The 26,191-nt window shown below is 40.5% G+C and overlaps 1 protein-coding gene across 4 annotated transcripts in view; it reads left to right on the forward strand.

The window, feature by feature from the left end:
- The first annotated feature begins 1,452 nt into the window (after positions 1-1,452).
- Positions 1,453-26,191, forward strand: part of col22a1 (collagen, type XXII, alpha 1) — a 36,105-nt gene continuing 11,366 nt past the window's right edge. The window contains exons 1-40 of one of the 4 annotated variants that reach the window (XM_088986851.1): positions 1,453-2,099; positions 2,381-2,438; positions 3,390-3,490; positions 5,167-5,318; positions 5,387-5,953; positions 8,656-8,736; positions 11,304-11,415; positions 12,467-12,590; positions 13,227-13,502; positions 13,575-13,655; positions 14,326-14,442; positions 14,513-14,557; positions 14,636-14,698; positions 14,822-14,851; positions 15,875-15,928; positions 16,026-16,079; positions 16,150-16,203; positions 16,987-17,040; positions 17,116-17,160; positions 19,480-19,533; positions 19,609-19,662; positions 19,773-19,808; positions 19,960-19,989; positions 20,186-20,239; positions 20,343-20,396; positions 21,356-21,409; positions 21,620-21,673; positions 21,763-21,816; positions 21,911-21,964; positions 22,052-22,105; positions 22,199-22,243; positions 22,330-22,392; positions 23,000-23,053; positions 23,155-23,196; positions 23,281-23,313; positions 24,259-24,312; positions 25,589-25,642; positions 25,737-25,790; positions 25,868-25,921; positions 26,003-26,056. In XM_088986851.1, coding sequence (XP_088842977.1) covers positions 5,219-5,318; positions 5,387-5,953; positions 8,656-8,736; positions 11,304-11,415; positions 12,467-12,590; positions 13,227-13,502; positions 13,575-13,655; positions 14,326-14,442; positions 14,513-14,557; positions 14,636-14,698; positions 14,822-14,851; positions 15,875-15,928; positions 16,026-16,079; positions 16,150-16,203; positions 16,987-17,040; positions 17,116-17,160; positions 19,480-19,533; positions 19,609-19,662; positions 19,773-19,808; positions 19,960-19,989; positions 20,186-20,239; positions 20,343-20,396; positions 21,356-21,409; positions 21,620-21,673; positions 21,763-21,816; positions 21,911-21,964; positions 22,052-22,105; positions 22,199-22,243; positions 22,330-22,392; positions 23,000-23,053; positions 23,155-23,196; positions 23,281-23,313; positions 24,259-24,312; positions 25,589-25,642; positions 25,737-25,790; positions 25,868-25,921; positions 26,003-26,056 — 2,916 coding nt within the window. In that variant the 5' untranslated portion in view covers positions 1,453-2,099; positions 2,381-2,438; positions 3,390-3,490; positions 5,167-5,218. Of the gene's footprint in view, positions 2,100-2,380; positions 2,439-3,313; positions 3,491-5,166; positions 5,319-5,386; positions 5,954-8,655; positions 8,737-11,303; positions 11,416-12,466; positions 12,591-13,226; positions 13,503-13,574; positions 13,656-14,325; positions 14,443-14,512; positions 14,558-14,635; positions 14,699-14,821; positions 14,852-15,874; positions 15,929-16,025; positions 16,080-16,149; positions 16,204-16,986; positions 17,041-17,115; positions 17,161-19,479; positions 19,534-19,608; positions 19,663-19,772; positions 19,809-19,959; positions 19,990-20,185; positions 20,240-20,342; positions 20,397-21,355; positions 21,410-21,619; positions 21,674-21,762; positions 21,817-21,910; positions 21,965-22,051; positions 22,106-22,198; positions 22,244-22,329; positions 22,393-22,999; positions 23,054-23,154; positions 23,197-23,280; positions 23,314-24,258; positions 24,313-25,588; positions 25,643-25,736; positions 25,791-25,867; positions 25,922-26,002; positions 26,057-26,191 lie in introns of those variants that run through there. The other 3 variants (XM_088986853.1, XM_088986852.1, XM_088986854.1) reach the window with 3 other exon arrangements.

A 26,191-nucleotide genomic window follows, 5' to 3' on the forward strand; every position in this document is an offset into this window, starting at 1 on the left:
TTTGTTTGTTTATTTATTTGCAGAACAAAACCGAAGTGCAAAATTGAAACTCATGTCTCGCAATGAATGACAGCATATATCTTTTTTGGCAGAATCCCGCCCTCTGGTGGCGAAATGACGGGCTGCAAGAAGAACCTCATGATGCACACACACTCAAATAACGTTCGAATACACGATATAGTCACAGGGCCTGACGTTCCACCGAAATAACAGTTTCCAAGTTCTTGGTTCTCTTCTGTAATCTTAATACCTGATTTTTTTGGAATGTTTCTGCACAAGTGGCGGCATGGTTTCAATATTTTATTCTTGGACGTAACTTTTTTCTTTTCCTCACTTATGTCCACACGGTGGTGCCAAAGCTCTCCGGAAAACCAGACCAACGCATGAAAGCTTGGTGAAAAACAAAAAACGAAACAAAATTTCCCACGTTGAAGGTAAGATATAAAAAAAATATATATATATTTTGTTTTGTATTAGGATGAAATCTGGCTGGTGTATTGCATGACAGATGGTCCTCTCTCCTCCGCCGGTCCATCATGCAACCTCTTTAGCCCTCTCAACGCCGGCACCAGACGCTCCTCCAGACCGACAGTATCACTCATAACATGCATCTGCCCGGGATCATCATCAAGCCTTCTTCTTCACGCTTAGCCGATCTATACATAGCTCGGCATTGGCCGCTCTCACTTTCCTTAGCTACAAAGCTGCTGGAAATAGGCCTGCACGGAATCTCTCTGTTATTTGTTGTCTGTCACATTCAAATGTGCATCTTATGCGCTTGGGAGCATTTTAGTGGCACTTCAGTGCCACAAGAGATTTATTTTCCCAAGATTGTGGCTGGTGTCTTTTCCATAAAGCTGTCAGCGATGCTAGAAACTTACAGGAAGTATGTTTGACACTTTGACCACACATGACATCAGGGTATTTTATGCAGCTTGGATATTTCCAAATTAGAGTGGCAGTCCCTTGAGCGCAGTCCTCAACAAAGGTGAAACAATCCTTCTTTGTGAATGTGTTTGACTTTTACAGTTGATGTTCATGCGTGATTCCATGAGAAAATATTATGACTGATTCAGACTTGATTATAGCTTTACTTCCTGGTGCTTTCTACTATCTTTGTGACTGCCTTATTTCATGTATGTAATAGTTGACCACGTTAAGCGCTTTGTTACAGTTTCAGCTGTTGTTAAAGTGCTATATAACTCAACATGTATTAATCTGATCAGAATATTTTTTATTAGGCAAATAATTCCAAATATACAAATATTGCTTTTCTTTTGGGTTCGTCATACGAATGTCAGTTGTGGGTACAATCGAGAATTTCCTTTTACTCATGCTTGTGTGGGTTTTGGCCAAGTAGTGTCCTCCTGTAATTATTCATTGGTATAAAAGTGAGTGGGAATGCTTGTTTGTCCGAATGGTATGTGCCATGCAATTGGCTGGCGACCAATTCAGGGTGTATCCGCATTGAGTTAATCCCGGTCCATTCACACATGGCATAAAATGTCAACCTTGAAGGGAAAATGTATGACTGTTAGATGTACTCATTGCTTTGCGTGCATTTTGCAAAATATAGACAAATGGCGAAACGTGGTTAGCGCATTCAAAATCGTATGTTAAAACCGCAAATTTGGACTTTTGATCACATCTCCTTTGCGTCGACTCACTTTGAATGTGCGTGTTTGTCAATGTGTACCACGTGACCGACTGACAACAAGTCCAATATATTTCCCAAAACGTTCTCCTGTTTAATGCCTTTTTATATTAAATGTACAAAACATAAAGCTTCTATGCCAACATTGGTCGAAATCAAAGTTTACTTCCAGAGTTGACATCGAGGAGGAAGTGCGTTGTTGGACCCGGAGGAAGAGAACTGAGCCATGGATGCTTGAGTAGAAACACCTGCGGCCGAAGTCAAACAGTGACAACGTTTTTTAAAATTCTGGACCCGAATTTGCTACTTTGTCTTACATTAGTTTACTTTTTAAAATACTATTTCAATTCCAAAGTGCGACAACTCGGATAAAAAAAATACTCGATTTCAAGAGCGCCTCGTCTCTGAAACCAGGCTGTACCGTCGGGAAAAATGATTCCAACAGGTGAGTACATACTGATTTAATTTGTTTTACATATCAACCGGCACGTTAGTGCGTCGTAGAAATGAACGTTACAGTATTTATCATAAATATTGACGAACGTTTGGCTTTTGTATAACGTGCTTCCAACTCGAGTAACATTACCCGTGGCTAAGACGCACTTGTGATTATGGTCAAAACAGTGACAATATTTTTTATTTATTTTTATCTTGGACCCAAATCTGCCACTTTTTGTTACAGCCAGCACTTTTTCAGATTACAAAATGTGACAATTTCATATTCAGGTTGAGTAACCTTCCATGAATCAAGGCTGTCCAGCCCCCCTAAAAAGCATCCCAGAAGGTGAGTATAAAGTTTAGCCGGTTGCCGTTATGTGGCTCAATAATTTATTTCCTCATTTACTGTAAGGAATAATGTCACAGAAGCACAAAAAAGCTTTCTGTGTGGGTTTTCACCTGGTACTCCGTATGTCTCCCACATGCCAAAAAACACCCCTGGTAAATTGATTGCACGCTAGAGTACCAGGTGATAAGCACCACAATAGTTTTGTTTGTGAGATCCGTGGGTCGACTCCATTCTGCGTGAGGTTTAAATCTTCTCCCACACCCCAAATATACCGTGTGAATAGTTTTGTTCAAATGTGCTCAGTGATTAACTGTTTGTTGCAGCAAATTAAAAAAAAAATCCAGAAGTGGAATGAAAAAAAATACTGTAAAAAAAGACGACAGATGTTGCGGTGTGACACATGCAAATGTGTCAGATACACATTGAATTGACGTAATGGGATCACAGCGTGAGTTCCGACTTCTAACAGCACGTCGCCAGCAATGCTGTTCTGTAATCATTTGACCAATTTAAACACAGGCCTGCTCCAGAAGCGTGCGGCCCAGCCCGACCCAACAGCAGCCACCCAAAAAAGAGCCCCTCCACTGTGGTAATATGGACACTTGTGGCGGCAGGATGATCAAAACGTAAGAGAGGCTGTTCAGCTTGAAAGGAAGGGGCGAAAAAAAAAAACATAAGAGGGGTGGGGGACAAAAATATCCTGAAAGTTGGATCTATAATTGGCCCTTCTTTTTATGTGTGAGTGAAGCATACGCTATAGAAGCCTCCCCCCAAACTCCACCAGCGCCTTGAAACCCAATACCACACCCACCACCACAGCAGCGTCGGTTCCCTCCCATTTTGCGCAGCCATCCGCGAGGTTCTTTCAACCCATCTCACATTTTGAACTACACGCTGAATTTTTCACCCAGGATTATTTCAACCGTTTTTTTTTTTACGCCGCTGTAGGCGCAATCTGGAGAAAGATGCTGCGGGACTGCTGATACGGGTGGGAAAGGGCCTGCAGGCAAGTGGTCGCCTTCGCACCTCTGGTGGAACTAACAAGGCAGGTATGTAAACAAGTCACTTTGTGAACTGGGTTTTGTTCAAAACAAATCAAGAGTTAATATGAGTTTGTCATACTTTATCAGTTACGTTATAATCCCATTGTTTGTTTTTTCTGTTGAGTTACACTGATTGAAATTTTAGGATCTGGTGCTTCAAATTCCTAACTGTTCAGAACAAATGGAAACAATCACACATCCGAGTCATTTCTTGATGCAATCAAAATAACTTTACTATTCTTTTAGTTTATTTAGTCTACCGAGACTGCGTAAGATCTGTAAGGAGAGTTTGGCGTATTAGATCAATTTGTTGCCACACAAATTGCTAGTAATTACTTGCAGTACCATGCCCGAAAAACTGAATAGCGGCAGTGAAACCAAGAGGCAAAAACAGCCGAATGGACCATCAGATAAGACTGCCATTTACGCAGAATAAACAATATAGCGGTTCACAAGCTGCTTAGTCAGGTGCTACACCCTCCAATTTGTCAGCCAATCACGGTATTGCGAGTTAAAGTCCCAACTGTAACAACATGGTGCTCTTCACTGATTGGCTAGAAGATCCAGTATCTCACCTGGTTCTATCACCGCTACATAAAAGTCCGATTTTTTTTTTTAACATCCAATCAATTTAACACTCCCCAAAAACGTGGATATTTTCCAAACGTAACCACAACAAAAAATACTAGCTTTCTAGTTAGCATACTGACGATGGCGCTAATCCAGGCTGTCGGCCATGTGTGTTGTTGACATTCAACGTTTAGAGAAATGTGAAATGTTATCCAATGTGGCAAGTTAGCAGGATTTGCTCCAATTAAAGTGCAAAAATAAGCCAAATCATACTATGTTTATTGAAACGGTCGTCTTCTATGACAAACAGAGAAGCTTAAATGCCCAGAGGATGAAAAGACTTGGATGAATACAAATCTTCACAGACTAATGACAGAGCGGTGTTGAGACAATTCATTGGTTGGACCATAAATATTTAAAGGAGTTGAATAAATGCACAAAGAGGTCAGAAAGTTAATTTTTCTAGGACATGAGGTGTTTTTTTTCCAGTTGTGATGAGACTTTGTTATGGCTAGGATCAGTCACGCATCAGCCTCATCACAACCCCGTTGTGTACAATAAAGCCAAACGGGGGTTTTGTGTTGATGTGACACCTTAGCGTCATTGTCAACTGTGTAATTTTCGACGATCATGCCAAAAATTTGTATCCTCAGTGACCTGCTATGAAGAAAAAAAAAACAATCACCTCTGTGGATTTCTAACGGAAGTAAGTCTAAAAATTGCAAAGTCATATTTTCTCTCTGAGGGTGTTTGGGCATCGTGAAACTAGTTTGGCGCGTTTTCCTTGCACAAACTTTGGTGAGGCTAGTTTCCTCCGGGAGGATATTTTGGTCATGGGTATTATTATCCTGAGAATAGACGACATCCATTGCCAAAGTTCAAAGCTGACAAAGAGAAATTCAAATTGGACACTGCATCAGAAAACAATTAGGACTGGGAATCATCTGATTTTCATTAGATTGGGCAGTAAACATCACCAGAAACTTTGTTTTATAAAGACATTTTGAGTTCTTTGCAGAAATTAAAACTACCTAGCAATTAACCTCATTTAAGGTTAGCATCACCACTTCCAATTGTCAGTTATGAATCGCACTCTGTTGATGTTTCCACAGAGCAGAAACTCGGACGCTGCGCATAAGAAGATCAAGCGAACCGAGTCCAAACATGTCGCAGATGGAATTCCGACTGGGTTTTAGGATCACGCTAGTCCTGGTCATCTTAGCTGTGACACTTTCCCAGGAGAGAGTAGAAGCGCAACGGGCAGGTAAGATCATTTGGCTCGGGGGTGATGCCTTCAGGATGATGTTCGTGTTTATCTTTTGTTCGTGTCAGGGTGCAAAAATGTCCACTACGACCTGGCGTTCATTTTGGATACCTCGTCCAGTGTGGGCAAAGAGAATTTTGAGAAGATCAGGCAATGGGTGGCCAACCTGGTGGAGTCTTTTGACGTCGCCCCGGACAAAACGCGAGTGGCCGTCGTTCGTTACAGCGACCGTCCCACAACCGAGTTCCACCTCGGGAGATACAAGACCCTGGCGGAGGTGAAGCAAGCCGCCAGGAACATCCGCTACCTTGGCGGGAATACAATGACAGGGGATGCCATCCTCTACACCACAAACAACATCTTTTCGGAACAAAACGGAGCCAGACCCGCCGAGAGGGCCATCCAGAAGGTGGCCATCTTGCTCACGGATGGCCGAAGTCAGGATTACGTCCTGGAGCCCTCAAGAGCAGCCGCCCGGGCCGGTATCAGGATGTTTGCGGTGGGCATCGGCGAAGCGCTGAAAGTGGAGCTGGAGGAGATCGCGGCGGAGCCAAAGAACGCTCACGTCTTCCACGTGACTGATTTCAACGCCATCGATAAGATCAGGGGGCGACTCAGGAGGAGGCTGTGCGAAAGTAAGTCGATTTTATTGTTCGAATCATGAAAGGCGGGAGGAAAAGGTGTCAATCAGTCCTCGTATACAGGTTGTCTTGATTTAGGCTACAAAAGAATTCTGCCTCACAACAAGCGCTCGATTCATACTTGTGTGTCTGCCGTGTACTTTTCCGCCCACTTTCGGTCGCTCGACGTGTTGCGCAAGAGAAATTGGAAGTGCACCAGACAGTTCAGCCGCCCTATAGACTTCCTGGTATGTCGCTTTACCTAAGTGCTTGGTGCCCTTGCTATTTTTTTCTACATATAAACGCGCCACAGGGGGAATGATGGATGTGCTCGTCTCAAACGCATGAGAATTCCTGACTAAAATAACCCCGGGAGGGAAGAAAAACGAGACCTTGTTTCTTATGCTGTGCTGTCACTCCAACACGTCACTGAATTGTGTCACTTAGCTTAGCATGGAGGAGAAAAAAAAAGATGGTATTAGTTTCTTTGCAAGCAAAGCTATTTGTTTCAAAGCAACTGCCCTCTTTAACCTTGTATAACCAACTCCTTGAAGACTCCAAGGGGCAAAATCTTCCCTCAAAGCGAGTTTTTATTTCCGTAATCTCTTGAATGACCACAAGTGAGCGTTTAAGTATATCACTACCGGAGTTGTTGAGAGCATGGGAGGCTATTTTCAACCGGGAAAATTACAGATCTCCTTGTTTTAAGTGTGTCCACTGCAGCAGGCCTGATGTCAGTGTTTGATTATTTTTTACCTTTTAATAGTTACAACAAAAAAAAAAATCTACAACAATATGAGAAAACGCAATCAAAGAGAGCGGAATTGACCAAATCACATTTAACTCATTCACTGCCATTCATGAATTTATTCAGGAATTGAAAATATGACAAAGCGCCATTCCCAAATATGTTCTGGTTTTGTTTTTTTTTCGTGTTTGGGTTCCGATAAAGCCTTCTGGCAATGTTTTTTTTCTCTTCCACAAGGCGGCAGCATTTCCCATTTTCCATTTCTGCGCTTTGTCACAGCTTCAGCTGCTGTTCAAGCGCTATATAAACCAATATGTATGTATTGCATTGTATTTTGGACAGCCATCCTCATTTCAAGCTCAGATAACTCCAGATCCATATCATTTAGGAATTAACATTTTTTTTCATGAAAGAAGAAACGTTTCTTACACTGTATTGAATGTTTATGTGGTCCTAAAACTCAATATTCCTGGAATTCGAGTGATAATGACAAAAACCCTGGCACTGGAGTGGACACATTTTTGCATATCGTCTGGTAGTATTAATAATCAAATTCCACTTTCATCACATACAATGTTTGTCCATGATATAAAATTTGGCATCACAGGTTTCTGGGTTGTTGTGGGCAGCAACATTTACCTTCCACTGATCAAATAAAAAAAAACAGTTTGAGATACAGTAAAGTCTCATTATATCGATATTCTTGGGAGTCGGAAAATATATCAATATATCTGATCCTGCGGCATGTAAATTTTCTCCTTGCGTTCATAGAAATAGTATCGTAATAAGCAGTACTATCGATATAACCGATATCGATATAACGAGACTTTACTGTATTCTTTTTCAAGCGTGAAAGCCTTTTTCGGATTGCAGCCATTTTAACTTGCAGCCTGAAATTATAGTCTGGAGGGCCACAAGTGCAGGGAGTAGCTCAACCTTTCGCATCCGGCCCGGCGAGCGGACTGTCATGGCAGCGCTCCTAAAAACAAAAAAAAACAGTGACGCACATGCAATGCCATCACGGTTGTGCCATTTCTGCTGGGAGTTGCGGCCATCGCAGACAATAAAGGGCAGTGAGTTGCATTATCGCTTCAAGAAACTGCTGAAAACACTTCTTTCCATCCCTCCGAAATAGATACAAGCGAATAAAATGACCCATGCAATGATGAATGACATGTCGCATTCGCATTTTGTTGGAATTGACCAAAAGCATGCACATAGCGACATAAATATCTATATTTTTTTCGTTCCCGTTCATCATCATGCTGTGATTTATAGGCTTCAACATGTGCAATTGTGTACCTCAACAATTGCATTTTTCCCCCCTTTAATCTTATTGACTGTTTAAAAATATATATATATATATATATATATATATCGCAACAAAAAAAATTTGACTTTGTACTTTCACTTTCTTCAGCAGCGGCATGCTAATCTCCGCTGATTGGATTGGATTTGCCTTTATTAGTCTCTTAGTGGAGAAATTTACATTTCACAGCAGCAAAGTTATGAAAGAAATGAAAGTTATTTTGAAAATGTGTATACTCAGCAAGCCTACCTGCTTAATCACTGGCAAACAAACGCATTTTGGGAGCAATAACATGTAAAATAGCTCAACTGTCTCATTACGCTGTTAACAAAAGTTCACCCCGGATTGCCCACAAACACATTTTCTGAAATGGTCAACTCACAAAAACATGAACTCACTTTTATATATGATTGACTGGGATTAATGTCCAAAGTTCAACCATCACAGACCTCCTGTCTTGTCGTAACGCGTTTAAGCCGAATTAATGTTTACTTATGTTGAGCAGAATCACCAGGATGTTTTTCACTAACAGAGCGGCCATCTTGAAACAAATAGCAAATCTGCCATTGAATGCGTTTCTTAAAAATAAAGTATGGTTTTTAATTTTTTTCAAGAATAATCACCTAATTTGCACCCTGTTATGTGTCTTTTATTCCACAGATGTATTATGTCCAAACATGAAGGTACACCCCGATCGCTTTAAACAGGGAAGCACCAGTTATGGCCTTCAGCAAGTTCCAGGTAAGTGTCCTAAAAATTGCAAGTGAATTTCTAGTCGTTAATAAAAATGATGCCCAGCAAAATGATGTCAGTCACCGTCATGTTTATGGGAAATTCAGCCCGCCCGTATATTCCAGTTAAAAATCATTTGCTCTGCGGTACCTATTCATCAACCCTCTTCAACGTTTACAATGTCCATAAATTCACGACTCTGCTCACCAAAAACATTTCATTAGTGATGCCCACAGAATTGAATCCAACCCAATCCATAAAAAAATAAGGTTTTGCATTTGATGAACACATATAATCATGATTGAAATTGTGTTTCGTGGCGGTGTGACAACAACGGTGCTTCAGTCTCGCAGCTGTTTTGACTATTTTGTTTTTTTTTTATCTCGTCGACAAAAGCTAATTATTCCAAATAGAATTGTATTTTACACGCCTCTTTACTGAATTGTCTGCTACGTGCCGTGTTCTTGTCCGTGATCTTCTCATGTAACCCGCATGACATGAATACGTGTGACAGGTCACTTCCCAAATAGGAAAATCACTCCATTGTTGGCCTTTGAATACACGGGAGACTTCTTTCTGAGTAAAAAAAAAGAAAAATGGGATTGTACTATGAGATTATCCCCATTTTCGCCCCCCCATCAAACTTTTCTCAGAACACTTGGACAGCATTTCTCCAGAAAGTTTGGATGTTGTTACGAGAATGTCTATCGGGGCAATGCGAGTTCCTGTCTGGATCTCCCACCCACGTAAATCGTGCAGAGAGAAAAAGCAGATGGACTGACTGTTTGCGCTTTGACTCCCGTTTATGGGATGAGCGGTCCCACAGTTCGATTTTTGCCGTGTAAATATTGCCAATTAGTATTCAATCAATCACTCGTCGTCGTCTGTTTCCTGTTGAGGTGCCATTCACTGCAACATGATATGCAAAAATGTGTCCACTCCAGTGCCAGGGTTTTTGTCATTTTCACTCAAATTGCAGGACCCACAGAATATTGAGTTTCAGGACTACATAAACACTCAATTCAGCATAAGACACATTACAGTCTCTTCATTCATCAGAAAAAAAGAGGTAATTCTTAAGTTATATGGGTCTGGAGTTATCTGAGCTTGAAATGGGGGCTGCTGTCCAAACAATACAATACATTTATATTGATTTATATAGCGCTTAAAAAACAGCTGAAGCTATAACAAAGCGCTAACATGGGCAAAAGGGAAATTCGGCCCCCGCATGGAAGGGAAACACATTGCCAGAGGTCTGACCAGTGCTGTCAATTTATACGTTTCCCCCATATTTTATGTTTTGATGATAATCCTAATTTGAATTGACCTGTACAATGTTTCTGGAGTCATATTTATGAATGAAATTCAATGACAGATTTGCACATGTGCCCTGAATATGATGAGTTTGAAAATGCACAGAGCTGCTCCTGCCGACATTCCAATCAATCCCCCACACACACATCTGCTCCCGTCAAAAGCATTTGGCCATGTCTACTGGTTCGCGAACCCTCCGGCGTTACCCAAAGCTTCCCCGCAACTACCTCGCCACCAATGGTCGTTTTCGTAGTCGTCCAAAATAACTTTTCTGACATGATTATACAGGACGCATGGTCAGTCTAAATTACAACTCTGCGCAACGATAGCCTCCAAACAACCGCACGGAGGCAGCGGGGGTGTGGCAATGCGCGCAAGGCTAGTTGGTGCGCGCAAGCTAGCTTTGCATGAGCGGCACTCTGTGCCTAAAACAATAGAAGTGGGGTCAAATCAGACCGCTGGAAACGTTTATCTTATTCGTGTTTTGCCAGTTAAAGGACAAAATGTGACATTGGTTGGAAATTGAATAGTTAGCATACCTTCATAAAAATGTAGCTGTTAATTTTTTTATTTACATCTGATTGTTTTGCTGAAGTATTTTACACAACAAACAGTAACAGAGTTAAAACAAAGTTTGTCTGTCTGCATGTGTTGCTGCAGTATTTGTTTTCAATGACCCGTTACGAAAAGGATTGTAACTCCACCGAGTACCGTATTTTCTGCACTATAAACTGACCATGCGCCTCATCATCCGGAGCGCCATATGTATGGAAATTGTTTTAAAATATGTCATTCATTCAAGGCACCCCTTATCACGCGGTGCACCTTATGTATGGAAAATGTTTTTAAATATGTCATTTGTTGAAGGTGTGGTTTATATTCTAGAAAATATGGTAATTTGTACGGATTTTATGATCAACTTGAAAAAAATAACAATCATCCTTCAAGTCATCCGGATCAACTCGTGGCGGCCATCGGTGCGCGTCGCCATAGCTGCAGCGTTTGTTTATTGAACGAGGGAGTGTCCCCTTCACGCCGCATGAATGTACGGTCTGCGGTCGCGCCACTTCAAACGTCACACGTGCACTTAAAGACTCCCGTTTGCGGATTGCTCCGTTGATAGTGACTCATTTTTTTCCTATCGTTATAACATGCAAGCCAAGGTTTTACACCGTGTCACTGACATCCATATAAATCTTGACTTGACCTCAGCGCTGGAGTGACGTCTGTATGCTTTTTTTTTAAACTTTGTTCTCATGCAGGCTTCGACCTGATGGACTACTTCAGCGTTCGGGATATTCTAGGCACCAGACTGGATGAAGGTCAAAGTGCATACGTTCGTCTTGGCACCATGCCGATTGTCCAGCAGACGGAGTAAGTAGCCCAAAATGACCATTTTGGTTTGAAGCGGCAATTGTTATATGTGAATTTGGACCGAGTCCTTCTAAAGGCTGCCATGTCCAAAGTCTGGCGCGGGGGCCAAATGTGGACCCCGGTCAATTTTTTTTCCAGCCCGCAGTCTCCGTTATAAAATCAATAACATCCGGCCAGCATGTAGAATGAATACATTGGGCAATAGCGCTGCTACCTGCGTGTGCTAAGTGCTGCCATCAAGGGTCCCAATGAGGAATTGCCCTCCAATTTTCTAAAATGGTGATTTTTGTTTTTTTTTCTCTCTAAAATGGCAATTAAATATGTTAAATTAAAGTGATGAAAAAGTGTTAGTATATTCAATTTCAATTTTCTAAGTCAATTCAATTTTGATACACGTTTCAGATAAACCAAAACACATGCTTGAGATAGCTGACATAAAAAACAACAAACAGAATGGCTCGCTGAAATGTGTTTAAATTGACTCATTCACTGCCAGACATGTGCAAAAATGTGTCCACTCCAGAGCCAGGGTTTTTGTCATTTTCACCATTCCAGTGCAAGGGTTTTTGTCATTTTCACTACAATTGCAGGACCCACAGAATACTGACTTTTAGGACTACATTAACATTCAATACAACGTTACAAACCTTAGACTCTGTTCTTTCATCAGAAAAAAAAGTTAATTACTACGTTATATGGTTCTGGAGTTATCTGAGCTTGGGGGGCTGCTGGACAGAATATAATACAATACATACATATAGATTTATATAGCACTTTAAGAACAGCTGAGCAAACAGAATGGCTCACTGGAAAGTATTTAAATTAAATGTGACCCACTCACTCACTTGCATCAGTGACCCGTTTTGACCAATGTCAATCAAATGCACTTGATTCAAATGAGGCACCTGTGATGTGACGTCATTGAACATGCAAATTGCAAAATCTTTCCCTGTTTTGGTTCAAACAATCGTCAGAAAAATGTAATTAGTACATGGTCATTTGAGATCCTCCTGCAATTATTTCTCATTCAAAATATGCTCTCTTTCCGCAGAGACGTGTTTCCTCAGGGTCTGCCGGATGAATACGCCTTTGTAACAACGTTCAAATTCAGGAAAACCTCAAGACGAGAAGATTGGTACCTCTGGCAAATCTTTGACAAATATGGAATCCCACAGGTGGGTCAGCAAACCTCCAAAAATGACATCAATGGTTCTATTTTTAGATATTTGTTTTATGCTGAGGATGAGGTCAACTCAGGTTAGGATTAGCTCACACGGTGTATCTAGAATCTAGATACACTGTGTGAGCTCATGTTTAATTATGAATAATCATAATCTAGATTCTAGATTGTGTATGTACAGCGGAGTCCAGATGTTCCCCGGTTTCATCGCTTGCAGATGGCTCGAATTTATACGGAAGGGCTTCTTTTATCAATTGCAAACATTTATGCTTTCCTCTTCAGAACTATTTGAATCATATTGATAACTGGATGAGTAACAAGAAAGCATCTTCTCTCCGAATCTGAACTCTTTGAAGCCATTGTTTTGATTCTGGAGCAAGGCAGTTTGTGAAGGAGTATCCTGGCGTGACGTCACAAACCGAGCTCATTTTGTTGAAGTTTTGTGACACTTCAAGTAATTTTTATTGGTGTTTTTCATTTGACTAAAAATATCAGCCTGCGTGTTTTGAGTATTTTAGATGCTATAAAACGTTTTTCTAATGTCGGTTAGGAAACAAAAAAAAACGTGTCGGTTGTCCTTTGATGCTAAGACAGTCAGTAAATTGAGTTTAGACACCGTCTATCCCATCAGGTGTCAATCAGGCTGGACGGCGAGAACAAAGCGGTGGAGTACAATGCCGTGGGGTTAACCAAAGACGCCGTCCGAGCCGTGTTCCGGAACTCGGAAGTGGACAACCTCTTTGACCGTAACTGGCACAAAATCGCCCTGAGCGTGGAGGCCAAGACCGTGTCCCTCTACCTGGACTGTAAACACATTCAGACGTTGCCCATTGGCGACAGGGAGGACATCGATATCCAAGGAAAGACGGTCATCGGGAAGAGGTTGTATGACAGCGTGCCGATTGATGTGAGTGTCTCTGCGAATGTCATCCGTCTTTATCGTCCGGGCGTCCCTCACATGCCCCCCCCCCCATTCTAGTTTGACCTCCAGAGGATGGTGATTTACTGCGACTCCAAACATGCCGAGCTGGAAACCTGCTGCGATTTACCCAACGGGCCCGTAAGTGCACATCAATGGAGTTTGGTGTAGATTGAGTTATTTTTGTCCTCTTTTTGACAACCTGGTTAGTGCGGCTTCAAATGAAATATTGCGAGATGGAATAATATCATGACGCGCACAATCACAGCTCATATTTTTCAAACCGAGTTTCTTCAGGATGACCTTTATGCACATCCCCCAAATACTTTTTGGGATATGTTTATCGTTTTTCTCAAGCTGTGGGTAAGAGTTTCCCAGCTGATTATGGGCAAGAGAACTGTCAATCATTTTTGGGGGGGAGAAGCTTCCTGGCCAACGCGCTGCTCCCATTCATAATTTTGGCTCTGGATGCAAAATCTGTTCCTGAATTCAGATCTTGGAATGTCACCATCCTTAGCTTGAAGCGTTTGAACAACCAACGCGTAAAACACAGAATCCCTGCGTGATGAGTTTGGTGTTCTCACCAGTGGTGGGTCGTCGTCGTCGCTGGTCTTTTTTTACTGCCTGGGCTGTGAAGACGAGACCCCATTTTACATTTTAAGAAACCTGCCACCAATTGTACAGACGTGCTTTTTGTCAATTGATGAGCCATTATCCAAAGGTGAATGATTGTATAAACGTAGATGATCTAAACAACATGCCCCTAACCCAAAAACGTGATTAAAAAACGACGTACTGTATCTCATTCTAGTGCCCGAAGAAGGTTGTGACCGAGGCTCCTCCTATCGCCATCCCCACTCCGACGCCCACGACAGTTGAGCAGCAAAGGGGCCCCCAAGCCAACTGCTCCTGTCCTGCTGGAGACAAGGTGAATGATCCCCCCCACCACCACTTGTACTCCCACAATGCTTTTTTTAACGGCTTTTGATTCCTTGCAGGGAGAGGCTGGTGCACCTGGCCGTGCAGGTCTCAAGGGTGAAAAGGTCCCTCCCCCCTTCACCCCTAGTTTGTCGTCATAGTTTGTCATGGTTCCGTTTCACAGTGTGGGCCTACTTTAACAGGGTGAAACCGGACTTCGAGGTGCCACTGGTTTTTCGGGCCTCAAGGGAGAAAAGGGAGAAAGTGTATGGATAAAATAATTGCAATTTATAATGTCAAACACACAGATCATTTCAGACTGCATGCTTTCCTTCTGGCTTTCTGACAGCCTCGATAATAATTAATCCTTGTTGATTAATTATTTGCAGGGCAATGTCTTCTCTGGTAGAGGTGAGAAGGTAAGTCAACCTGTCGCTAATGGCGCTGCATGGGCCTTATTAACCGCACTGTTTGTCGATGAGCATGCGCACTAACTGAGTGCATATGTGTATATTTCTCATTTTGCATATATATATATATATATATATATATATATATATATATATATATATATATATATATATGTTTTATATATATATATGTGTATATTGTTTTATATATATATATATATAATTAGTATTTTTTTTTTTTTTTTTTGTATATGAAATACTGCATGAAAATATGTCCTGCCCAGTATCGCTATTAATTTATGGAATGCATACGCATCCCCCCCCCCCCTCTGACATATCGGTGCAATTTGATGCTTAAACTGCTCAAATTGTGACAAAAGTCAGCTCTGCACCGCAATTTAAAAGCACAGCAATTTGGGTTGTTGCTTTGCACGGGCTGAAAAGTGAATTCAGCCCTCATTCATTGCCTCTAATTGCGCCTTTCAGTGACTCATTGTCAAGGGCAATCCCCCTATGAGGCAATATCACTGAACAGTGGTCTTTATCCTAATCTAGGATGAAAGAAATGACGTGTGTTCAAATTATATACATGCAATATGTGGCATGTTCAAGTTTTGTTTTCGGTCACGTAATTTTAAAGACATTACTTCCAAAGCTTTTCTCTATCGGTACTTTTTATGCTACCTGATATGGTTAGTACTGCAGATCATACCCAAGAAGCACCGCTTGAATTTCCCGTACCCTGAACCAGCTCAAATAAATAATTCCAAAACCCGGTTTAGACAATCTGTACCAAATCCAAACAAAAATGGTCACTTATGCCTGGGCCATTGCGTGTCCTGGTCACGTTTCTCCATTTTGTCTGCTTGTGTATGTGTTGTCTAACATTTTGTGTCAAAAAATACACCATACCTAACCAATCAACTGACCAAGCTTTCTTTTGTGGCGCTAACAGGTCGTGACAGCCCGCCCTCGCCGCCCTGCATGCTGGAGCGTTGCTCCTCATAAATAACAAGATTTGTCTTTGACCAGGGTGATAGAGGCAACGTAGGGCTGACAGGTGCCCCCGGACAAAGAGGAGAGAAGGTCTGGCATTCATCAACCTGGACTCACGGCGGAGTTGCTTTGTGAACACAACAGTTCACCAACTGGTTTTGACTTGGTGTTTTTCATGATCTGACAGGGAGCCAGCGGTTTTCCCGGTATCGATGGTCTATCTGGAGAAAAAGGCGAAAAAGTAAATAATTGTTGTGGGAACTTATTTTGCGAATGATATCTAATATGTACTCTATTTTTATCAATGTTAGGGAGAGGCTGGGCGGACGGGCAATACAGGACTTCCTGGTCTGATTGGAGAAAAGGTGGGTGAAACGCTCCCGTTATGGTTTTTCTTCACAGTGTAATGTTGCTGAATACAAAAATACATATTTGCCTTTCTGTATTTTATTATTTCATTTTTTAGGGTGGTGCTGGTGTGGGGTTCCAGTCCATTATTTTATGTTTTTGCTCTGATAAAAGTGCTATCAGTGGTGCTCTGGCACCATCTGGTGGTACTTCGAAACAATTGGTAGTTAGTTTAGGAGTTTCATTTTTAAAAAGGTAGTTTTTATCTCCATCTAGTGGCTTCTGTAGGCAATGGTGCTTTTTTAATTCAAAATGTCTTTTAACTCATTCACTGCCAGACGATGTGCAAAAAAAATGTCCACTCCAGTGCCAGGGTTTTTGTCATTGTCACTCAAATTGCAGGACCCACAGAAATCTTAGTTTTAAGACAGCGTAAGAAACCTTAATATCTTATTTCATCCGAAAATAAGAGTTCATTCCTAATTTATATGGGTCTGGAGTTATCGGAGCTTGAAATGGGGGCGGCCGTATTGATTTATATAGCGCTTTAACGACAACTGAAGCTATAACAAAGCGCTAACATGGACAAACGCCAAATGCTGCTCCCTTGTGGAAGGGAAAAATATTGTCAGAGGTCTGACCAGCACTTTATCGTGAATGAAATGTATTATTATTATTATTATTATTATTATTATTATTATTATTATTATTATTGTTATTACAGCAAATGGCTTTGAAAACAAGTGATGTTCTTCTTTGTACAAAAATTGATGTTGCCATGTCGTTGCTATATTATGTAGGGGGTTCAAGGGGATGCCGGCTATCCAGGAACACCAGGACCAAGAGGTGTCCCTGTGAGTCCTCAACTTACTCAGTTATGAAAATCATCATTTTCTCCAAATTTCACCACAATGTTTTTTTCCTCATAGGGTGGCGAGGGAAAAAAGGGTGAAAAAGGAACAACGGGACAAAGCGTAAGTAATGCTGTATTTGTAATTCTAACACAGACCTTCTTATTCTCCATCACATATGTTCCACAAAATAGTATGATCTAAATGTTTTGAAAACACGTGGTTTTATTTTGAAATAAATAAATATTATTATTTTTTTAATGGAGCTGCACATTTACTTTGATTCGTACCAAAATTGTTTACTTCCTTGACCTGCTGCTTCCATTTTTTGGGAGGGAGAGAGAGGGGGGGGGTTGTTATCACCCCACAAAATCTGAAATCCTATTAAGTTTCTGTGGGAACAGGTTCCCAGTCCATGCATCTGGTTAAACGATGAAAGTGTTTAGTGAAACCGGCGCATGTGGTCATTCCCGAAGACTCATAGCGAACACGTCCTCAGTATTAAAAACGCAAACGGAGGAACATCAAATTGCACAAACAGATGTGAGTTCTTCGATTCACTCATCCCGCTTCCTGTCTGCTTCGAGTGTGGGGGCTTATTTTGGCTCTGGTGCAGCCAATTCCCAAAACCCGCTAATTCCGTGTTGGCGTCTCGAAGTTCAGCGAGCACCGAGAACACCTCAATCACACATCACGGTGATGTCATCAAGGACAACTGTCCGTTGCTCACTTAATCTTGACCCTTGGCTAGGATAACAATTTGTTCGGAAAACCTGATCGCCTTTGTCACATGGCAAACAAGATGAAAACCAAGTTGTGAGCAGACTGAAATCCCATCAAAAGCTCCGGTTCAATACGATCAACGAAGGCTGCAAGTCAGCAAATTCTCCGGACTTAAAAGTGAAGAAGTACTCGAAAGTGATGAAGAGACTTGTCGTCATTGACTTGACGTCTATTCTCATCTCCCCTTGTCTGTGCAATGACTGCTTTTGTGTTTTTATATAATTCTGAAAAAGGATCTTCAAGATTGTAGCGTACAAAATTCACAATAAGCTGTTTAAAATTAATACACCATCATTTTGCCCCATATTCTATTAGATTTGCTTATTTTTCTTCAGGGCAGAGCTTTAAAGGACAACTGACGTCTCCAGACAAGTTGTGTCCATAATTTGTACAATGGCTTCAAATGACTTCTACTGAGCGTATTTTAAGATTCCACCGCATATAGCTATATTTTACGTTTTAAGACTCGCGCTGAATATTCAGGAAGTCTTGTTTTTGAGTTGGTGACGCGTCCGTACGTGACGTCATTAAAGGAACGCCCCCTGACCGAAAAAAAAGACACATTGTAGCAGTCCTTCCATCACGTCTATGTATTTTGCTGTATTTTTTGGTCTGAAAATCTTTTGTTGCACCCAAAAGCCACCAGAAGAGGGTGTCCAAGCTCCATATCAGGAATTTATCAGCCTGTGGAAACGGAGGTGGCCACAGGAGGTCGCCATTTTGAGCCTCTTTTCTGATGATTGTTTCTCCCCAATGTTGCCTCGAAATGGCATGGAATAAATTCTTTAATCGATTGCAAACATGTATGCTTTCCTCTTCAGAACCATTTGAATCATATTCATAACTGGAGGTGTAACAAGAAAGCATATTCTCCGAATATGAAGCCATTGTTTTGATTCTCAAGCAATGCGTGACGTCTTGGCGTGACGTCACAAACTGGGTGCGGGACTTTCTGAAAATGCCCAATTCGCAGCTCAATTTTTGGCAGATTTTGGACACTTTAAGTCATTTTTATTGGTGTTTTGCATTTGAATAACAATATCATACTGCGTGTTTTGGGTATTTTAGATGCTATAAAACGTTTTTCTGATGTCAGTTAAGAAACAAAAAAGTGACGTTGGTTGTACTTTAAAGGTATTACTTTAGTATTAACTTGCAGAACAACTATTTGTTGAATGGAGTTAAGCTTAATGTAATGTTTTGTCGCCATCCGGTGGTAACTATAATGAAGTGTAGTGTAGTGAGATTAAAATACAATACAAATTGATTTATATAGCACCACAGTTGAAGCTATAAAAAAGCGCTTAACATTGACAACGATCATATACAAGAAATAAAGCAGTCACGAAGATTGTAGAAAGCACCAGAGATTGGAGTGAATTGAGGAGTTTCACGCCGTGCTTTGCAGTCATGACCTGTTGTTTTATGAATAGCAACTGCTGTATTGACAATTCTGTCATCGAGTTGAAGAGGTTTTATTTTTTTGGGGCGGTTATGTACATTGCTAGCATAAAAATACAAACACGGAAACATTATTTGTGATTTTTGGACCATTGTTATTTTGCAAATGGACACATTAAATATATTTTTTTGGGGGAGGAAAAGACATTCTAGCGATTGCTACTTTCATGTCATATATTTGAAAACATATTTTTTTAGGGCGAGCGCGGTTTGGATGGATTACCTGGAAAACCTGGCATTCATGGCAAAGATGTAAGTTTTGTGCTCAACGTGGAATATTGCTTTTGTATCATCATCTTCATGATATTTTTCTCTGACATTATTCAGGGCTTGAGGGGAGAGGCTGGCTTGCCTGGGGCCAGTGGGGTAAAGGGTGATAAGGTATGCCCCCCACGTTCCCCCTCCAACTGTAAAACATCATAATAAATGTCACGATGCACATCTATAAATCATTTCACAAAGGTGTAACCTGTTTTTAAAATATGCCACAGGGCGAGCGAGGAATTCCCGGATTACCTGGTGATGTGGTAAGTGCCAAGACGCACATCCATACATACGCACATGCACACGCACGCACACACACATATATATGCATATGCAAAAAAATTAAATGTTGAAATTAATTTGTTGACAAAATGAAACATTTTACAAATGGAACCAATGTCCCTTTTTTTCTAGTACCAAAAAGAAGGTCTACGGGGAGAAAAAGTGAGTTACTCCTGTTATATAATCTGTTAACATGTCAATAAATATTTTGCTATGTACTAAAGTAGACTAAATTCTATTATATTTTTCTATATTACACGGGTTCCTTCAAGGACAAAATGGGGCCACTATTTATCACCGCCATGTTTTTATGTCATTTAAATATGCAAATATATGTTAATAACAAAAACGATTTCAGGGAGAACTTGGGCTTCCGGGGCTTCCAGGAGCTGATGGCCCACCCGGACCACCTGTAAGAATTTTACTTTCTTTTTGTTTCCTTTGGGCCGATATGATGGAGAAATGTTTGGATGGATGCCGAAGGCAATGTTGTCACTAACCTTTCTGCTTGAAAGGGCCCCCCAGGACTGCAGGGGATACCAGGAGAACCTGGGGAGTTTGGACAAAGGGTAAGAATTGTGTTTTCATTCATATTGCTGAGATATCTCAGAAGTCAGCTCTTCATGCATTATTCATTGAGGCAGAAGGGAAATCGATGCAAAATCTCACCATATTCAACTTTCATCCAGATCTGCACCATGCAACAAAAACTAAAACGCTCCCTCATTGGTTACTTTTTCAACTAGGGGAAATAAGCTAATTGCTAACAAACAAACAACCTTCCGAGTTCCGGTTGAATGATTTTTGTCTCTCGAGATGTTTTTCCGGCGAACCAAACATATGGCCCGTGTCAGCTGGCAGCATTTAATCTCGTTGCTAAATGAATCGTAACCCAGAGAGACCATTTGGAAAAGCCTCCATGTTAATTCTTTGTGCTAATTAATGAGCAGCGTGTTGCTGTTTATGTGGCATCGTCCCACAACAGCTTATTTTTAGGTCCCACGGGTTTTCGGTTCGAACACTCAAAAGTAACTTCCAAAAAGTAAAAGACTCCCTCTTGTGGTAGCTTAACTCATGACTGCCTAATGTAAGTTCAGTTGTATTTAACTTTGTCATACAATACATTTCAATGACATTGTCAAGAAACCTTTTTTAAGACTTTATTTAAACCTGGCTTAAAAAAAAAATCTAATGTCTATTTTCAATCAATTTTAATCCAATATTTGTTTGATTTATTTACAATTTTAATGCAATTTTATGTATTTATTTGTTTATATGTTTATTTTTGGTTTGTTTATTTGTTTGTTTGATTGTTTATTTATATTCAAACTGTATGTAATATTGCATTGCCTTACATGAATGCTCCACTACTATCTCTTAATGTTGCTTTAAAAAAGGATACTTTTATTTTATAAAAAGTGATTCCCAATCTACAGTACTTGCCTACTCGTGTAGGTTAGTCATTGTTACAATTTTAAGCAATAATATAGTTTTCATTTTACTCCCTTCTTCCTAATTTCTCTTCCAGGGAAAGAAAGGTGAAAGCGGATTGCCCGGAGTGGATGGACTCCCCGGACCAATTGTAAGGGCGTGCTTTGTTTTCATACCATTAAGCTATGAGCAACAACACTGGCGTTTGTATTTTAAGAGTATGGACTGTTCAATTATTCAAAGTGCAATAAAAAATGGCTTGCCTCTCTCAAGGGCATCATTTAAACATCAAATGAACCGTGCGTTATTTTCCTGCAAGCTCTTGTAACGCTTATTGAGGTTGCAAATGTTTATTTTGCAGGGTCCGCAAGGTCCACCGGGACCACGGGGGAACAATGGGAACACAGGACCTCCTGTAAGCAATATATAATCGTGTTATATTTCGAAGATGCATTACATACCTGACTGGTTTGTTTAATAATTTCCCCCTTTTTTGTTATTAAGGGTCTGCCAGGTGAAATTGGATTTTCTGGCAAACCTGGCGAGGCCGGAAAGCCTGTGAGTGGAATTTACATGATTGAATCTAATCAAAGAACGCTGTAATATTTCAATTTTGCCACCTGTCGTGTCTTTCATCCCTGATCTTCAAAAGGGTGCTCCTGGGAAAGATGGCCTGGACGGTCTTCCGGGGAATGATGGCGCTCTGGTTGGTATCGTTTTAATTCCAATGACTTTGTAAATCATTTTTTGAGGGACTCTGTGACATGTTAATGAAGGTATGATGTTTCTGAAGGGGCCCAGAGGAGAGCGCGGAGCAGATGGTTTTCCTGGCAAAGCTGGTCCAAAGGTAGCTTTTTAAAAAATATACATAAATATATTATTATTTTTAAATATGACTTTTCCACATGTAAATCTCACTGTGAACTCCCTCACTTCCAAGGGAGATGATGGACCTCCTGGACCAAGAGGACCCCAAGGGGAGAGAGTAAGTGGATGGATTATCCCTCTAAAATGTTTTTTTTTATATACGTATTCATATTTTTGGAAATTAATCTGACTGTTTTGCAACAGGGATTGGCTGGCCCACCTGGCGTCGCTGGTGCTGATGGAGCAAGAGGAGAAAGGGGAAGTCCTGTATGTATGAATATAAAAAACAACACAAATATTTAGCTGCAACATTTCAATTAACTCATTCTATGCCAGATAATTTGCAAAAATTGTGTCCACTTCAGTGCCAGGGTTTTTGTCATTGTCATTTTTGTCATTCCAGGACCCACAGAATATTGACTTTTTAGACTACATAAACATTCAACACAACGTTACTCAGACTGTCTTCTTTCATGAGGAAAAAAAGAGCTAATTCCTAAATTATATGTGGTTGGGAGTTATATGAGCTTGAAATGAGGAAGGCTGACCAAAATACAATGCATTACATACCTATTGGTTATATAGCGCTTTTACAACAGCTGAAGCTGGAACAAAGCGCTAAAATGTAAAAAAAAAAGGGAAATACTGCCCCTTGTGGAAGGAAAAACATTGCCAGAGGCCATGGCCAATGCTTTAGCGACACCCAAACAAGAAAATACAAAATGCAAACAAATTTGGGAAAGGCATTCTACGTCATATTTTCAATTCCCGAATAAATTTGTGAACGGCATTGAATTAGTTAAAATTTGTATTAAAAAAAAAATCCACGTCCATTTTTTTAAACTATTATTCTATTGTAATCTTTATTCATTAGGGTGACAGGGGTCAGGATGGACCACTGGGGCCAAAAGGTGAAAAGGGCGACAAGGTAGAGAAATGGCCACGGTTTAACTGATGGAGCACCATTCCAAATCCTGCTCATATTGTTTTCCTTCATTTCACAATTGTTTCTTCTTTTTCTGCTCTCAGGGTGAAGTTGGGGCCAGGGGACTGCCCGGCATACCCGGAAATGTAAATTTCATTTCATAATCGCAAAATATTTATGTTTATGTGATGCTGTATTTGATACCTAGTTGGGATATTTTTGCTTTACAGGTAGCAAGTGTCATTCCTGAGCCGGGTGAACCTGTAAGTGAATTCTAAACACAACAATGTTGATAAAAAGAGTGTCAAAATTGCACCCATCATGGATTTATGAAATATTTAAAGGACAACCGACGTCTCCGGACAAGTTGTGTCCATAATTTGTAAAATCTCTTCAAATGACTTCTACTGAGCGTATTTTACAAAGATTCCACCGCATATGGCTGTACAGTATTTTACGTTTTAAGACTCGCGCTGAATGACGAGTCCTCACCCTACGTCACTGAAGGAACGCCCCTGAGCGAGAAAGGACATACCTTGCATCACCTCAATGCATTTTGTGGTACTTTGTTTGGTCTGAAAACTTCGTGTTGATCTGTGTCGATGGCGAAATTAGAAGGAAAACACTAACATAACGTAATGGTGAATCGTTGTATGTTACACCGAGACAACTATTAGATATTTGCTGACAAAAATTCCAAGGTGAAAACTCAACCACTTTCCAACGGAGCTCTGGCGCCATGTTCTGCATTTTCTGTGACGCTACACACCAGTCTTGATCCCTCAAAATGACCCGATTAATCGATTGCAAACATTTATACTTTCCTCTTCAGAACTATTTGAATCATATTCATAACTGTGCGTAACAAGAAAGCATATTCTCCGAATCTGAAGCGATTGCAATGCAAGACGTATTAGCGTGATGTCACGAACTGGGGGCGGGGACTTTCTGAAAATGCCCAATTCGCAGCTCCATTTTTTGCAGATTTTGGACACTTTAAGTCATTTTTATTGGTGTTTTGCATTTGACTAAAAATATCATACTGCGTGTTTTGGGTATTTTAGATGCTATAAAACGTTTTTTTCTGATGTCAGTTAAAAAACAAAAAAGTGACGTCGGTTGTCCTTTCAGAGGTTATTTCGGTGTTCCTTCCTTCCAGTTATGTTCATTTGAGATCACACACACATGGACTTTGTTGTGTCTTGAAGGGAAAGCCAGGAGAAAAAGGAGAGAAAGGGGACCAAGGACAAACTGGAGAAATGGTGAGATTGTCTCGATACATATTTTGATATTTCAGGCTCCCCCCCTTTGACGTTTGTTGTAGATTTGGATATAAAACTACATATTGCAATGTGAAAAGCATCCGCTAGGTGTCAGTAGAGTCAGAGTACATAACATACCCTTCTAAGTACTGCTGTGGACAAATGAAATAATATTATACCACATGTCATACATATTTTAAAATAAAGTATGTCCTTTTTGAACAGTTTACAATTTATTTTCAAAAGCAAATGCTGAGCTTCATTTAACCGAAAAAGTTAGATAAACATCCTGAATAAGAAAAAAATTAATACAAATGACATATTGCAATGGGAAAATCATCCACTAAATGTCAGTAAAGCCACTAAATACGATACACGTCTAAGCACAGCTGTACAAAAATGAAATATTTGTCATAATTAATAATAATAATAATAATATCCTTCATATCATACATATTTTTAAATCATTTATGCCATTTTTTTAACAGTTTACTATTTTTCTCCAAAACAAATGCTGAGCTTCATTCAACCTAAAAAGTTAGATAAACATCCTGAATAATATCGATGAGAAGGTTTCTTCAGCCGTCCTCTGTACTTTTAGAATCCAATAGATCCATCCAATAGATGTCAGTAGAGACTCACAAAAAAATCTATAAAGTCCCCTTTTAAGCGCAGCTGTGGACAAATTAAATAATTGTCATAATTAATCTTCTTCTTTTCCTTTTGGCTTTTCCCTTGACGGGGTCGTCACAGCAAATCTGTGTCCTCCATCTTGAGAGGTTTGATCCGCATGTTTGTTTTGGCCAAGCTTTTACGTCGGATGCCCTTCCTGACACAACCCTCTGTATTTATCCGGGCTTGGGACCGGCACAAGAAGACATATGTCTCTTTGTGGCTACAGAACAAGCAACTCGCTCAGTAAAAGGCTCCCAAACATAAAATGGTCAACGGCACAGCAACATATAAAAAAGCAAAAACTATACTCACCATTTGATGACAATGCTCTGATCTTACCACGAAATGGGCATGTCTTTCCCTATACATGTATTACATCACAAACAGGACTTCAGTCCTTTAATAATAATAGTAAGAATAATATACCACATAACATTCATATTTTAACATCCATTATGCCCTTTTTTGAACAGTTAACTATTATTTTTTGGGGAAAAAATCCTAAAAAGTTAGATAAACATCCTGGGAAAAAAAAGAAAAAAAATATCCCACGTATGTACTCAAGTAAATCAGACATGTGAATAAATGTACTTTTCTGAAGGGCCCCAGAGGATTACCTGGTGAGCAAGGCTTTAAGGGTCTACCTGGACAACCGGTAAGACTGTTGTGAAGACGCAAAAGCAACTTATTCAATAGCTGGCTGAATCAATCTCTCGATTGATCTCAATTTTGTTTCTCCGATTGGGTAGGGTGCCAAAGGTGACGCGGGACCTCAAGGAGAGGCGGGACGTGTTGGGGACCCGGTGAGTCGAATGGATTTGAAGTGTCAAACACAAAGATGGCGTAAATAGTACGGTCACCACTCATGCGTTTGCTGCAGGGGCCTCCTGGTGTCGCTGGTCCTCAAGGCCCTCGCGGGCTACCGGGCAGCTTGGTAGGTGCTGAATTTGACATGTGACGAGATACAAGATGACCATGTTTCACAATTTGTTATTTTTTTTAATTATTTTTATAGGGTTTACCGGGTGTCACCGGACCACCTGGTCCTGCTGGAGAGAGAGGAGACAAGGTCACACATTTCAATTTCATATGCTGTCATGATATGTTGACATCATCTGAACATCTCAAAACCTACCTATTTAAAATTGCATTTTCTGCGTAGCTCTATCTCTTGTTTCTATTTATAATTGTATTTTATTTATTG

This window comes from Hippocampus bargibanti, linkage group LG20 (assembly GCF_051943395.1).
Source record: "Hippocampus bargibanti isolate YZ-2025 linkage group LG20, ASM5194339v1, whole genome shotgun sequence".
Classification (NCBI taxonomy): Eukaryota; Metazoa; Chordata; class Actinopteri; order Syngnathiformes; family Syngnathidae; genus Hippocampus; species Hippocampus bargibanti.